A 15,868-nucleotide genomic window follows, 5' to 3' on the forward strand; every position below is an offset into this window, starting at 1 on the left:
TGTGCTCGCTCTCACTCTCTCTCTCTCTGACAAATAAATAAATAAAATCTTTAAAAAAAAAAAAAAAGATTCCAGGTAATGCAGAAAAAGGGGGTGTTTATGTTGTGGTTGCATGAACACTGTACCGGAAAACTGTTTGTAGGAACTAGAGGCTACGTAACGACTGGCACCGTTTCTAACATAAAGTCTGCTCATTTGCTTTGCTTTGTTCTTGTCTTTACCAACCAGCTCTCTTTGCTTATTTGAAATTCCTGTTTACTCAAAATATTTATTTCACTGTGGCCTGATCTGACATCTTTGGTCTGTCCCAACGTCGGCTCCCTTCAACTTCAGTTTCTGTTGCCTGATTCTTTCCATGTTTGTGGTGTCATTTCCTGAGAGAATATGATTAGCCTGACTTATCTTTGAGAACCAAATTAGTCTGGCGGCCAGTGGCTGGTCTTCGGGTTGGTGGCCGTTTGATTAGGTATTACAGTTTCAGTCAACTGGGAATGGAGTCTCATGGTCTCCGTGGGATTTCCTCTTTGACAAGAGCTGACAGTTTTCTTCAGGAGGGGCCTCTGGTCATAACAGGTATTTTGAAACTTTGTCCAACCGGAAATGTAAGGTCATGGTACATTCCAGAGCTGTTTTTTTGCATCAGAATCACCTGATGGGCTTATTAAAACACAGCTTGCTACTCCCTTCTCCCAGAATTTCTGATAAAGTAGATCAGGGATAAGGCCCAAGAATGTGCATTTCTATTTCCAACGAGTTCCTTGCTGCTGGCGCAGGGATGGCACTTTGATAACCATCGTCAGGGTGTATTAAACTATTGTTGACCAAATCTGTTCCTGAGTTTCACACTAAAGTAATCCACTTTGGGGGCAAAAAGTATGTCTAACTGCTAAAATCCTGGTTTTAATTTACTGTTTTCTAACGAAACTGTGCTCTTATGGTTAGTTTTTAGGCTTATCCCCCGACCACGATGATTTTTATAGATTGACTTTACCTTCTTTCGTTTAACCCATCTTCTTAGATTTAAATCTTTATCCCAAAGTAAAAAATTGTTTACATTTTAACAGTTTCCCCTTTTTTCCATACAGAAGTGAATGCAATGACTCCAGTTAAAATGCCAAGTTCTAGAAATATACTGAGGGAAGATTTGAAAACAGCCCCACACTGTCCCTGGCTCTGTTGTACTGAAGCAAACCCCTTTCTTCTCTTCACAGGGTTACATGAGTTCTTTTTCCTCCTAGTCCTGGTGTACTTTGTGCTTGCTTGCATTTACGCTCAGTCACTGTGGCAGGCTATCAAGAAAGGAGGGCCCATGCACGTGATCCTCAAGGTTCTGACAACCGCGCTGCTGCTGCAAGCCGCCTCGGCTTTAGCTAATTATATTCATTTCTCCAGGTAACTCGAAACCACTAAAGCTGTGTTCACCATTACATCTAATTAATCCTAATTAGTTCGCCAAAATTATGCTTGCTTTGATTATGAACCATCTTTGCGCATTTGTAAGTTACACTAATACTCTTCTCTTCACTTTCTCAGTTACTCCAAAGATGGAATAGGCATACCTTTTATGGGAACTTTGGCAGAATGTGAGTATCTTTCTGAGATGTGTTTTTTGAAACCTAAACTTGCTATCTGCTTCTGGCTTGTTTTACTTTTTTTGTAAATTATGTTCATCCCGATACAGCTTTTCTATCCAGGATTGGGTACAATTCAGCCCAAATGAAAAGATTCCGTTCCCATCTGTCCGGTTTAGTTTCTTCTTGATAATACGTAATGAGGGTCGTTCTTCATTGTTTCGGGAGCATATTTATATGCCTTCTCTCAGTTTACCTCATTAAAAACTCAGTGAAGTAGAGACGTTTATCCCTAGTTTGCACGTAAAGAATCTGGGGTCATTGACAGGAAGCATATTTCCCAATGTCAGCAGCTGTTGCGTGGGAGACACCAGACTCAGAGCCAAGTGTTCTGAGCCCAAAGCTGAAGGTGGTTTTCCTACTTTCATCCCTTTTTTGACTATTTCTGACACAGAAATCAAAGCCAGAGAGTATATGATATCTGTCATGGAACTGACCTCACAGCTTCGTTCTTTTATTTATATGAAGAACTTTGATGACGTAATTTTCCAACTAAGCGTGATGGGAAAAATATTTAAAAGTTTCCATAATCTATAATGCCATTTTTAGTCCCAGAAAAATAGTCAAGATTTACTCTAAAAAAGGAGATTCTGAATACGAAACCATTCTATGATTTACTTTTTGAAATAGTTCCATAGTTCTCTTGTAGTCTCATCTCTATTTAATAGGGTAGCTCATGGTCATCTCTGTAATGATCTCGGATCCATTTATCATCTTGCTGCCTATTTTAAGATTTGAAACCTCTTAGAACCTTTGTTTTTCTACTGCAAAGGATGTGTACTGGTCACCTCTTCAACACGAATAAGAGTTGCTTCTCCTTTTTGAACAGTATTGAGAGCTCTGGTGTCTCCTGCTCTTGTCTCTTAGGTCACTCAGGATGTTTAAGAGAACCGTAGAATTTTTTTTTTTTTTTAAGATTTCATTTATTTGAGAGAGAGAGAGAGCTTGAGAGGGGGAGAAGGTCAGAGGGAGAAGCAGACGCTCCATGGAGCTGGGAGCCCGATGTGGGGCTTGATTCCAGGACTCCAGGATCATGACCTGAGTCGAAGGCAGCCGCTTAACCAACTGAGCCACCCAGGCGCTCGAGAACCATAGAATTTTAAAGCTGAACAGAACCTGAGAAATAATTTAGCTTATGCATTTTGAAAGGCAAAGCACACAAAAGCCCATCAGTGGAAGCCAGTACTATAATCAGGGTCTTTTGCATGTTTGTCAGTGCTGCCGCGCACAGAATGCTGTTTGAGGCTGTCTGGCATCTTCACTGCAGGTTAAAAGCTAAAAGGTTTCTTTTCATTAAACTAACAATGAATGTTGATTAATTTTGGTGTTCCAACAACAGGTTTGATTATTAAATGATTAAAATGTCAAGATTGTTAATAAAATAACAAAGAGTGGGATTTTTGTGTGATGTGTATATTTTATCTACAACTGGGTATTTTTCAGTGACAGGTAAGCAGGGTTCTACCTATACATACAGTTACGGTATTCTGTCAGTGTGTGTCTTAGTGTACAAAGGAAAGAGCCAGAACATCAGGGTTTTCCCCCCCAGGTATTGTTTTTGCTAATTATCACCTTATGCAGGACTATTCCGTTGAGTGAGCTCTTTAAGTAACTGAGTATGTATTTGTGAGATATTTGATAAAATAATTGGCATCACAGTCATTTACAACCTGTGATGAAAGAAAATTGTGCTTGATCTAGAAGGCCATGACATTTTGTACCATTCCAACGTAGTAACAATTCATTATCAGAATTCACTGTTACAAATATATGAGCATAAATGTCGAGTATCCAGTTTTCATTTGGATGGCAGAGAAGAGGGAAAATGGTAAAAAATATATGTGAAAAGGTGTATCACTAAAAGGTTTTACGCTTGCAGCTTTTTAGTATATTATAGTACAGCTACTTTTACCTGTTTCGGCAAAAATAGCTTTATATAAAAGAAGTGAAAGTCTTAGATGTCCAAGGTGAAGCTGACAATTTGAAGAAAGTTTCACTTTGTTAAATTTTAATCACGTTTATTCCAAAATCCACATCAGAATACCCTATGAGAAAGTGATCATCTCTTTTTAAATCAATAAATACTAGTTTCCAAAATAAAAACGCGTGGAACTTAGAGTATTTATAGAGTGTTGTCTTTTCCAAATGGGGAACTGGATGGGTGGTCTTGTCGCCTCATTTTTTAAAGTAGCAGCCTTCCCTGCAGTGTCAGTGATGGCCACGTGGTGGCGCATCACACTAACGCACGGAGCGTTTCATTTGTCCCCAGGACTCTTAACACTAAAGCCAACAAATTTGAATGTTACAGCAGCCATGTGTTTTATTGTCATGCTATTTCTTATTAATCATTTTAGAAAATGAGGTTACATTATAGAGTTCAACCATCAAAAATAACGACCTGGAAATGATACTAGTATTGTCCACATTGCAGAAATTACTTTTAAAATGTGTTTATTTTAATGAGCAGTCAGTTATAGAGAACAGTATTATATAGTAAGAAAGGCTAAGAAAAATGGGAAACACAAGGAGATTTAAAGTTGGTCTTAATAAAGATATATATATAGAGAGAGAGAAAGGGAATATTGCCATTGTTCTATTTTCAGAAATGTTTACAAAATTAGTGGCAACATTTTAATTTTTAGAGTTCTACTTGAATATTTCTTATTATTGAATTTTATCAACTTCTCTTCAAAAATGCCTCTCTTTTTGCATTTAAAAAGATAATTATATTCTCAGTGCTAAAAGGACCTAAGCCTTTGTATTATGAAAACTTGGTTGACTTTGGTTTTCATTTCCCATTAGTTTTTGACATTGCGTCCCAAATTCAAATGTTATACCTGCTTCTGAGTCTGTGCATGGGTTGGACGATAGTCAGAATGAAGAAGTCTCAAAGCAGACCTCTCCAGTGGGATTCAACTCCCGCATCCACAGGCATTGCAGTGTTCATCGTCATCACACAGGTGAGTGTTGATGCTCAGTGTTTGTACTTCGAATATACAATACTGTAACCTTGAGCATAACCTCATTTGAAAAGTGAAACGGGACCCATGAGGAATTTGTCATTTTAAAGCATGAATTTAAAGAGTGACATATCAAATAATGTACATACAGTATTGAGTGCTGTATATGTCGATTGCAGAATTTAGTTATAATTTACTTGACTTTGAGCTTTCAATCAGCTTATTTTAAATGTGCAGAATGCTTAATATTAGGATAGATTCTCATTTCCTACTTAATAGCTTTCTTTCATAATTTCTAACACATAGTAAGAACTTAACATTTTAAATGAGTGCATCAGTGAATTTGAGATTCATCCATGGGCAAGGATTTTTAGGTCCAGTTCTGTTACTTTATACATGAAAGAACTCAAAGGAAATCTGAGGTTAATGAAAAAGCAAAAAATGGAATAAGAATGAATAGGATCTAGTTTTTGAAAACAAGTCCAAGATCGAATTTAGTCTTTTAGAAAATTTAGTCCTCTTAGCCCTTTTTTTGTTTGTTTTCTTCTATTCTAGGATCTCCATATGCCTATGTGCAATGGATTTTATAAAAATTATTAAGGAAAATATAACCAAAAATTTATACTGAGTTTGTGACCATCATTAGCTATAGATGAAAATGAAATCTGTACCTGGGCTCTACAAAGGACATTATAATCTAAATCTTAATACATTAGAGTGAAAAATTCATTAACTAAGGATAAGTCCTGTGCTTTGCTCATCTCTGTACTCATAGTATGTATTTAGTATAGTAGGTGCCAAGTGAAATAGGTGTATTGAGTTTCATGATTGGGTTAGAAAGAGATCATGTCACAAGTGATGATATTTAGATAGGAAATAATGCCTTTCTAAGGCACTGTGTTAGAAATGATTAAGATAAGGGCAAGATTCTACCAACTTACTGTTTCTAATCTAGAGCTTATGGAGAGTAGTGTTAATAGCATCAAATTCTCATTTCTCAATAAAGAGCTTTCTTAAGAAATGAACTTTTATTATTTCATTATAATTTGAATCCATTATCATAGACAAATATGAATTGAGAACTGAGATTATGACACTGCTCTAGAGCTTATATAAGCTCTGGTTCTCAGTAACCACCCAGATGAGGTACACATGACTAAATAAATACATGCCTATTTTCCACAGGTCACATGTTAGTATACACATCAAGAAAATGTAGAATTTTGAATATATAAAAATGTGAATCATGGCAAATGATGGGGTTTTGTTGGCTTTATTGAGGTATAATTAACAAAAAAAGTTGTATATGTTAAGGTATACAACTCGATGTTTTGATATATGTATACATTGTGAAATGATCCCCAAAATCAGACTAGTTAACATATCCATCACCTCACGTAGATACCAGGAGATAGTAGTTGTACAAGAGCACTTCTTCACTGCAAAAGTTAAGTTTAGAAATAGAGGTTAAGGAATCGTATGGGTATAGTAACTTGGGGAAGTGAAGAACTAACACTTCAGTAATGGAGAGCAAATACTCAGCCTAAGGAGGAAATGCATGTGTGCAGCAGGGCCGAGGAGCCCAGGTAGGTCTAAGACCAGGAGAGATGATCTGAGTAAGAAGAGGAAGGGGTTGCTGACAAACCCTGTAATGTCTAAGAATTGGATTTAATGACTGAGTTTCAATCTGAATTCTTTGGAAGCCACTGAAAACCATTCTGAGGGCTGAGTTGGCAAATGAAGGATACTCAGAGCTACTGATACTATGAGGCCAAAACATCATAGTAACTTGTGATTGAAAATTTGTGTTTGGAAAAGATGGAAGGAAAGTGTTTCTACTGAACAGCAATAAGTAGAAGAGCTAATGAGGAACTGCTGAGCTTTCTACTGTAATGGTAACAATATTGGGGGGTCAACAAACAAAAGGATGAGTAACTGCCATTATGCATGAATAGCCTGGGTACTTATAGTGAATATTAAAGCTATACTCTCCTTTAGGGCACCTGGCTGGTTCAGTCACTTGAAGATTCAACTCTTGATTTTGGCTCAGGTCATGATGTCAGAGTCCTCCGTTTGAACCCCCTGTTGGGCTCCACACTGGATGTGGAACCTGCTTGGGGTTTCTCTCTCCCTCTCCCTCTGCCTCTTTCCACTGCTTGTGTGTGTGCATGTACTCATTCTCTCTCTCAACTTAAAAAAAAAAAATACACAGTCTCTCTCTCTCTCTCTCTCTTTCTCTCTCTCTCCCCTTTATACTGGAGAGTGACATCTAAAATCAACAATTCTGACTTACTCACTTCTGGATTACAGAAGGTACCAAGATAATTTCAAAGTTATCCTGAGATGATGGACTTGAATACATTTTTTTATTCAAATTTCAAACTTTTGTATTCAAAATTCAAAATTAATTTTGATTCCTAATATGGTGCTGAAGGAAGAGAGATTTAGAAGAAAATTTAGGTTTATTCTCTTAGTGGTTTAACTTATTCTCTTTTTTTTTTTTTTTTAAGATTTTATTTATTTGACACAGAGAAAGAGATCACAAGTAGGCAGAGAAGCAGGCAGAGAGAGAGAGAGAGAGAGGAGGAAGCAGGTTCCCCGCTGAGCAGAGAGCCCGATATGAGGCTCGATCTCAGGACCTCGGGATCATGACCTGAGCCGAAGGCAGATGCTTAACCCACTGACCCACCCAGGCGCCCCAGCTTATTTTCATCTTTAGAGATGTTTTACTTGAATTGTGGTCCCAATTGCATTTTTTATCTTTTGTATGTGATCTTTGATAAAAATCCCTGTTCTTTAGCTTAGGGGATCAGGGAGGAAAAGTCTGTGCCTAATACCTGTGCTTTGTTACTCAGCAGCATTTATAGTCTGGTAAATCTTAGAACCTCTTAGGAATGCTTATATACTCTTTAAGGGAATGTTTGAAAAGAGTTGATAAAGTACATATGAGTAGACAAGATTTTTTTTTTTCTCTAAATGTAATATTGTATTTTGCAGAGTATTTTGCTGCTCTGGGAACAGTTCGAAGATACCAGTCCTCACAGCTACCATTCGCATCACAACTTAGCAGGGATCTTGCTAATCATTTTAAGGATTTGCCTAGCATTGTCATTAGGCTGTGGACTCTACCAGATCATCACAGTGGAGAGAAGCACGCTAAAAAGGGAGTTTTACATCACGTTTGCCAAAGTATGGGTTTGGGTAGAAAATGGCTTCTTCTGATTATCAGCTTTGTTCTGCTGTTTTGGGAAGGTTAAGCAACCCCATGCTGATGTTGGTTAAGCTCTTCTGACACGTTAGAGCACGAAGATATGCCCTTCATGTTCTTTAACTCATTTAATCTTTACAGCCTATGAGATATAGATATTATTATCCCATTTTACAGAACCTATGAAATAGTAGTTTCCATGTAATCTTAGATAGGTCAGTTTTGCCTGGGTCATACATAATTTCTTCATCAATAGGAATTTCACATTTTTTTCCTGTAGTATCCAAGGTTTTAAAAATATAAGTTAGAAAACAGTTTACATTTCTCAAAAAGCACTTATTAGGAGCTCTCTGCGGCATACGCAGACAAAGCGGGACACTGAGGACATACTGTGTTTCAGCACCTCCGTGTGAGGTCGCGTTGACTTTATTCCTCCTTTCTATGTCCTTGTATAGGTGGGATCTTAAAGCAAATTGAATTTTTTTTTTTCTCTACCCATTTAACAAAGGAAAAGATGAGAGAATTTGGGAGAGTAACGTTGCAGGAGCCTACCTCCCTAGAAGGTTCTGGTTCTCTGTCAGGTTGAGGGAATCCAGGTGCCTTCATCCTGGTGCCTCAGAACAGCATTCAGATAAGCTGTTCCATCAGCGGCCCCTTCCCACCCCCACCGGAGTGCCCAGGGCTCCACCTTCCAAGGCGGCGGTGGCAGAAGCACCAGGGTCCTGTCCCAGCCATGAGCAGTTCCGAGCTGCTCGGGCAGCCCCAGGAAGCCGCGTCCGCTGTCTGTGTACCAGACAGGCAAGAAGAACGCCGTTTTGCGTTTGAATTTTGCACGGGGACAGAAGTGCTTTTTGTCCAGAAAGATAACATATATTTACGGTGTTTTAGAACTAAATTTCCTCTTTTGTTCTGAACTTTTTCTTGAATTTAAAAGAATTATTTTTATAGGTGTTAATCTAACTTTTTAAATGGGTTCAAACATCTGAAAATATTTAAAAAGAAACATATTCTTTACATCTCTCCCATCTACTCAGATATTATCTTATTATATAATCACTGCTATTAATTCCTAACTTACCTTCCTAGAGAATTTTAAATATTCCTATGTATTCCCTCCCTTATCAACACAAACAGTAGCATGCTAAACACATTTTTTTTAAAAGATTTATGTATTTATTTGATAGACAGAAGTCACAAGTAGGCAGAGAGGCAGGCAGAGAGAGAGAGGAGAAGGAAGCAGGCTCCCCACTGAGCAGAGAGCCCGATGCGGGGCTCCATCCCAGGACCCTGGGATCATGACCCGAGCCAAGGTGCATAAGGCAGAGGCTTATGCCACTGAGCCACCCAGGTGCCCCTAAACACATTTTTTTTTAGCATATCATGTTTTTTCCTGTATCTTCAACATACTGAGCATCTCCACAGCTACTATTTTATTAACTTATTCTTTTACTTAAAATTTAATTTTGAAAATGAAAACACATGGTAGCTCTTGGAAAAATAGAAAAGAGATGCTTGAAGAGTATAATGTTAAAAGGTATCCCATCCTTACTTGCCCAGTTCTACTCTCATATGTTAACCCACAAACGGGCCACTGCTATTAGTCAGTGTTTTGGGTATTCTTACAGAATTTCTTTGTGTATCTCTACATGCAATTCGTATTTTTTTCTTTTTATGGGAATATTATACATTTGTACCTTGCTTTTCTCAATTTTTAATGTTATATTAATGCATTTTCATGTTTAAATATTTAATATAATATATACAATGTAATAAAATGTGTATATAAGATTTATAAAATTTAAAGTCTGCGTTTGGTTAGAAACAAAACATTATCATAACAATAGCAAATTTATTTTTACATTTTATTAGATAGAACTTTTAAAGACCAGTTGAGGTCGATCAGGACCTCCTAAAGAGGTTAGTAATGTTTTTTATCTGGCATATTCTGGAAATAAACACACAGCTGTACTCATTTTACTTATTTGTCATTTGTTTCAGGGCTGTATCTTGTGGTTTTTATGCCATCCAGGTCTGGCATGTATTTCTGTCATTTTTAGTGACTACCAAAGAGATAAGGTAAGTAATACACCTGATCCCAAGAGTTTTTTATTGTCTTTATTAACAAATGATTAAAGTAGAAAAGCCCTATTTATCCACGTACCAGGTTTTCTGAGTTCTTTGAAACAAGATAATTGAACTGGTGAGTATATAAATTAAAACTTTGAAAGAAAAGCATTCAATTTTAGCTAATTAAAAAATGATGAGAATCATTTTTATTATCTCAGCCTATTTTGTAACACTGTTTTTATAAATTTGTTCATGATCCATCTTTTTTAAGAACAATTGATTAAAATTTTTTACAACACAGTGGTTAAAAACCAGGGTAGATTTGTGAAAAGTCAACCTAGTGGCTGCACAAGACACAGACCAGAGTGCCGTGCACAAGGATGCCGCACCTCATCGTGCAGCTGCTGTCTTCTTAGGTCAGCGGCTCCATCATCTCGTGCTTTGCCAGCCACCGCTCCCAAGCAGTGCAGTGTGGCCTTGAACGCACACAGATGGCTCTTGGGCTTGAGGTATTCACAAAGGGGAAACAGGTAGGAAGGTAGTCTACAGAAAGAAGCAACTTGAGAATTTTTCTTTTTTTTAAGATTTTTTATTTATTTATTTGACAGACAGAGATCACAAGTAGGCAGAGAGGCAGGCAGAGAGAGAGGAAGGGAAGCAGGCTCCCCACTGAGCAGAGAGCCCGATGTGGGGCTCCATCCCAGGACTCTGGGATCATGACCTGAGCTGAAGGCAGAGGCTTTAACCTACTGAGCCACTCAGGCACCCTGCAACTTGAGAGTTTTTGAGAGAGCTTTTAGAATACTCTTCAGGATTCAGGTGGGTCATGCCCTACTCCGCCTACCAGATCAGCCCTGAACCTGGTTTTTCTTCCCACCTTCTGTAGTGTGTGCACCCTGAGGGGAAAATGCTTTAGCAAACTGTGTCTTATTTTGGAGTCTGTAAACTAACTGTTGAATAAATTTTGCCTTTGAACGATGACAGTTCTGAATGTTAGTCGTATTTTCTTACTGAACGTTTCTTTGGTAAAACTTACCCATGTTAAAGACAGAGGCCAGAGCAGGGTATGTGTATATATGCTCTGTATGTAAGTGGGACGGATATAGGTTCATGATAAATTGAATGTAATTTGTCTGTTTCCGCATGCAGTCAAAGCATTCCCTTTCTTTTCTTTCCAGGTTGTAACAATAGGTGTTATCCTTTGCCAGTCCGTTTCCATGGTTATTCTCTACAGACTCTTTCTGTCCCATAGTCTATACTGGGAAGTTTCTTCACTTTCTTCAGTAACACTACCACTGACCATATCATCTGGACACAAAAGTCGGCCTCACTTCTGATACTTGATTTTCTTTAAAGGAAAAGTGAATTGATTTCAGAGTGCAATAAGGATCCAAATACAGTGACTTTTTCTTTTCATACTTTTGGTATGAAAAACTGAACCCAGAAGGCAGAGCATGGTATTTATACAGCTGCATTTAAGCAGTAGCAAACTGAAAAAAGGTAATAAATGAAATGTTTTGAAATATGTTTAATAAACTTTCAAGAAAGTGTGTTGTTCCTAAGGTGACTTATGCAGTTTCTCTGTGGAAATTAAGATGAAAAAGAATTACATGATATTGTGGTAAAAGATTCACCACTTGTGATGCTTCATCATCTTATATCAATAGTTAACTCAGGTTTGATAGTCTTATGCAGAGTAATCAGTTAAATGATTACTTGCTTGTACATATCTAAACTAACTCCCATGACTCCAAATCAGTGTAACACTGGTTAAAAACTGCTTCTTTTTATGCTTTAAGGAAAATGCATTTCATATTGGAGTTTAAAGGAATTAAAAATGAGATTACTTCAGAATGGGAATATAAAATGTATTTATAGCTAAATGAGTAAGTGTTTTCTTTATTTGTGTGTAGGTTCTTCTCTATCTTCTATCACTTTCTGGCTGTAGTTCAGGTTCTGGCTTGATTAGCGAAGGGTTTTTGACATATAATTTATGAAAAATAAAGCTTAGATACATTACTATTGGCTGTTCCTTATAAAGAGTTTTAAAATCTGAGCACTTAGGTGAAGGGACAAGCAGGGTTACATGTTTAAAAAGAAAGAAGAAAAACGTACCTTGTGATATGGTACTAAAATTCTAATCCCGATATAATTCATTTCTCTTACATTGAATCCCCAATCATAATTAAGCCGTATACACAGATTAAATTAACAGAAGCATTTCACATAAATGTTGGTTTCAGTCATCAACTACCCATGAATTCCTGCCCAAGGATACTTAATCAGGATTAAATTTTCTATGAATAATTGAAAAACAAAATACTCACTGGATTTGTTCTAATCCGTGTTGGCACTGGATTCTAAGTAGTTGCCATCTTGAATCCTTTGTAATAAAGCCATATTTTTGTGTGTATGTGATGCCCCAGTATTGAGTATGCTAGCGACAAAATACTCTATCAAGTGCCTGTTTAAAGAATTGCTAAACGGTTGTCAATACGCGCTGTATAGAGTGAGTATTCCCGTTGGTGGTCACTGCCTGGAAACTACTCTGCATGTCGTGCTGTTCAGGCCTTTTCATTTCTACATCTGGCTTTTTTTTTATATATATATATTTTTTATCTACTTCCAAAGGTATTACATTTTTAAGCAAGGAATGGTGCACTGACCTGGTAATTAAAGTCTTTAATGAAATAGTTAAAATAACACAGTATAACTTGTAAGTACTTATGGCTTCGTCTTTGTTCTTACCTTACACCTAGTCTCCTGTGGAAATGAACAGTATTCTATCTCATTTTAAAGGCAAAATATATATGTTCATGAGTAGCAAACTGACAGAGTGACAGAGGTCTGCCTGCTCATGAAGTCATCCTTCTAACGGGTCTTTGTAAATTATTTAATAAAGGAGGGCTACAGGTTATCTCTAAGAAGTGTGAGGTATATTTTAGGTTTACATGATCTGCTGTGATCCTGACCTTTCCTTTTCCCACATCTCACTCATAACCCCAGGTACTGCCTGTGAGTTAAACGGAACAAAGATGGGGAAACCTTTTCATAAATTTTGTGAACTTGGCACCCGTAGAAATAGGGAACAATTTTTCTGTTACCTTACACAAAGAACATAGAAACTGTAATCCAAATACAGGAGATGTGTTGTTGGTCTTGCCTATATGAAACTTATGAGGTCTTTTTTTTTTTACTTTATTATTTTTTAATTTATGGTTGAATTTGTTGATAATTTATTTTGTTATTCAAGAACCATTGTTAAATGAAGGAAAACGATTGTTAATAATGAACATATAATGTAGAAAACATTGTTAATAAATTTAGTAATCAGAGCTGAAAATTTATAGTCCGTAAGTCGTGGCACAGCGTGCGCTCTTCTCTTGCTGAACATTTATTTACATGGAGCTCTGTCGGCACAGAGTGTGAGGGATAAGGACATACTGCAAACTCTCATTAAAGATCGAAACTTTCCTACTTTTTGTTCTGTCAGATCATGCTTTTTTAAAATATGTTTTTATATTTTTCTTAAAGAAGATGAATGCTTATGTCCAGAGCTCTTTTTCTTTCCTTTTTTTCAGATGCATTTTGTTTTTTCTCTTAGGAAGGTGTAGAAAATATTTGCCTTTATTGACACATGTAATAATATTAGCTCCTACTTAACTGAAAGTCTACTGTGCGTCGAGCACTTCCTCTTGTCGCTGAGCCCTGCTGTGCTAGCAGAGCTCCCCTTTACCTGAGTATAAGAAAAAATGATTTCTCTAAAGCACCAGACCTCTCTTTCACTTTTCTACTTTTTACCCTCATGACTTAATGAGCACCTATTAGGTGTGCATGTTTTTAGTGAAAATGCATGGCCATCTGTAGTTAATTTTAGCTGTTGACTTTAAGTAATTGTACTAAAGTCAGAAATGAGCTTGCATATCTATCTGTAAGTATGGACCTCAGCACATTTCAATATTTGAATCTTGGCTTTCAGCTAGAAGGAGAGAGAATCTAGACAGAAGAGTTTGTTTTAGGAAGGTTTTCTGTGGTCTGAACTCGTAAGCCAAGTCTGTTGAAACAACAAGATATGTAAGTGTAAGGCCAACTGGAATGTAGAGACTGGAACATATACAGTAATATGAACGGTGGCCCTTCTGCCTGTTTCCCTTAGGAGACTCTGCCTAGTCTCTGGAATTATTTGAATAACATTCTCTTTGAATAACTTCACTGGTATCAAATCTTTGAGGTTTTCTGTTTGGTTTTGAGAAGTAATGCAGTAACTAATCAATCTGACACTAGATCTAAGAGGTAATACTGGTTTTTGGACCAACATGAATTTGAGAATTGAGACAAATAACAAGATCGGTTTTCCTGTGAAATCTGAAAACTACTGTGGAAGCACAGTAGCCTGAACTCCTTGCAGAAGTTCTCGAAGGAATATTCCTGCTTCCACCCTTGGGCAGCTTTTTCTGCACAACCCCCATGGCATCGTGCCTGTTGTCCTCTGGGAGTGTTGTTCGCATAGGACGCCAGGAGATGGAGGAGTGGCCCTGCCCACCAAAGTCCCTTCTCTGCGAAGGGAAGGGAAGTTAATTGGATAATGGCATTCTCTATGCTAGTCTTATGCCTCTTTTTAAGTTTGAAATTATTTTAAAATAAAGTTTTTAAAAAATACAAAGATCAAACTGACTTGTTAAAAAACTCTCCATTTGCTTTCCATTGCACTTAGAAAAAAGTCATCCCTGCTCGTTTCTGTGTTCTCCAAGGCCCCAGGTGATCTGTTCCCTACCCCTATCTCTGATCTCATTTCATACCACTCTCCCTCTCACCATACTCCAGCCTCATCATTAAAAAATACCTCATTTATATCACTGCCCCAGGGCTTTGCAGTAGCTGTTTCTTCTGCCTGAAATACTTTCTTCCAAATCTTGGCGTGGTTGTGCGACTGAATCCTCCTCACTGCGGGTTTTCAGCTCAAATTCCTTTCCGAGACCTCTGACCATCTGCAGTGGCTTTACCTAGTGCCACTGTGGCTAAGCTGGAGATACGTTCCTCTTAATTCTCCCTGCATAATTCTAGGATAGTGTGGTCACAAGAGATGCGCGGTATGACCTTTAGAAAGCAGAAGTTCAGTAGCCGGATCCAGATTCTTTTTATAATCGAAAGGTCCAAGCAGACCATGCATTGTTGCCGCTCACCCACATCATTGCTTATCAGCGGGCTTATCTTTTTGGTCTGTGGGCCAACAACCGGGCACACAGGAACGGCAGCTCCTACTGGATCACCTCCTTTATTTTCTCCTCAGCCAGGTGTGACTGAGGGTGCCAGGTTGCGCCGCACAGCCCCCTCATTGAGTTGGAGGCTTGGCGGCAGTGAGACACTGGCATGAGTTCCCGCGGGTTCTGCTCCTCCTGGCAGGTCCCAGTATGTTTTCGCTTCCCCCACCTCACACCCACCTGCCTGACACAAAAGAACAGCCTCCTATAGTCCCTTATTTTATATACTATTTTATATATTAAAATGGCGTGTGCACGTGTGTGTGTGTGTGATACTCTAGTGTTCTCTGATGAGGTGCTGACTGATAGGTATCCTGTCTGTGCTGCTGCCCTGTCCTAACTGCTCTGTCACATTTCCCCCTGTCTTGTAACACTACTTACCACTTGATCTCTGCCTGCTGCCTGTCTGTCCAGTTAGAGTGTAAATTCTGAGGGACTTTGGCCATTGTCTCTGTTGTTCATTGCTTTTCCCTAGAACCTTAAGTGTTCCCTGGTGCACACTAGATGCTCAAAAATATCTTTTGAATTAATGAATAAAAGCAATTTTGAAAAAGTTTCAGGTATGTACTTAACAATATAGCATTAATTAAATCATAGGACCTCCCATAATGACTTAAAATAATTCCTTGTCTGTTTTTACTCAGTTACATGGAACCAAGAATGTGTAAAAATCTTGAGTAGTCAAGTAGTTGTTATGAAGTTTGATTTCTAAAACTTACCGATTATGAGAGGCTTCCTCAA

General features: G+C 37.9%; 1 protein-coding gene across 2 annotated transcripts in view; it reads left to right on the forward strand.

Annotated features, from left to right (window-relative positions):
* GPR180 (G protein-coupled receptor 180) overlaps positions 1–14,529 on the forward strand; it is a 32,123-nt gene extending 17,594 nt beyond the window's left edge. The window contains exons 4-9 of one of the 2 annotated variants that reach the window (XM_082700681.1): positions 1,212–1,392; positions 1,534–1,583; positions 4,434–4,591; positions 7,589–7,780; positions 9,798–9,875; positions 11,045–14,529. In XM_082700681.1, the coding sequence (XP_082556807.1) occupies positions 1,212–1,392; positions 1,534–1,583; positions 4,434–4,591; positions 7,589–7,780; positions 9,798–9,875; positions 11,045–11,203 (818 nt within the window). In that variant the 3' untranslated portion in view covers positions 11,204–14,529. The remainder of the gene's footprint in view (positions 1–1,211; positions 1,393–1,533; positions 1,584–4,433; positions 4,592–7,588; positions 7,781–9,797; positions 9,876–11,044) is intronic. The other variant, XM_082700682.1, reaches the window with a different exon arrangement.
* The last annotated feature ends 1,339 nt before the right edge of the window (positions 14,530–15,868 follow it).

This window comes from Mustela nivalis, assembly GCF_964662115.1.
Source record: "Mustela nivalis genome assembly, chromosome: 15".
Lineage (NCBI taxonomy): Eukaryota > Metazoa > Chordata > Mammalia > Carnivora > Mustelidae > Mustela > Mustela nivalis.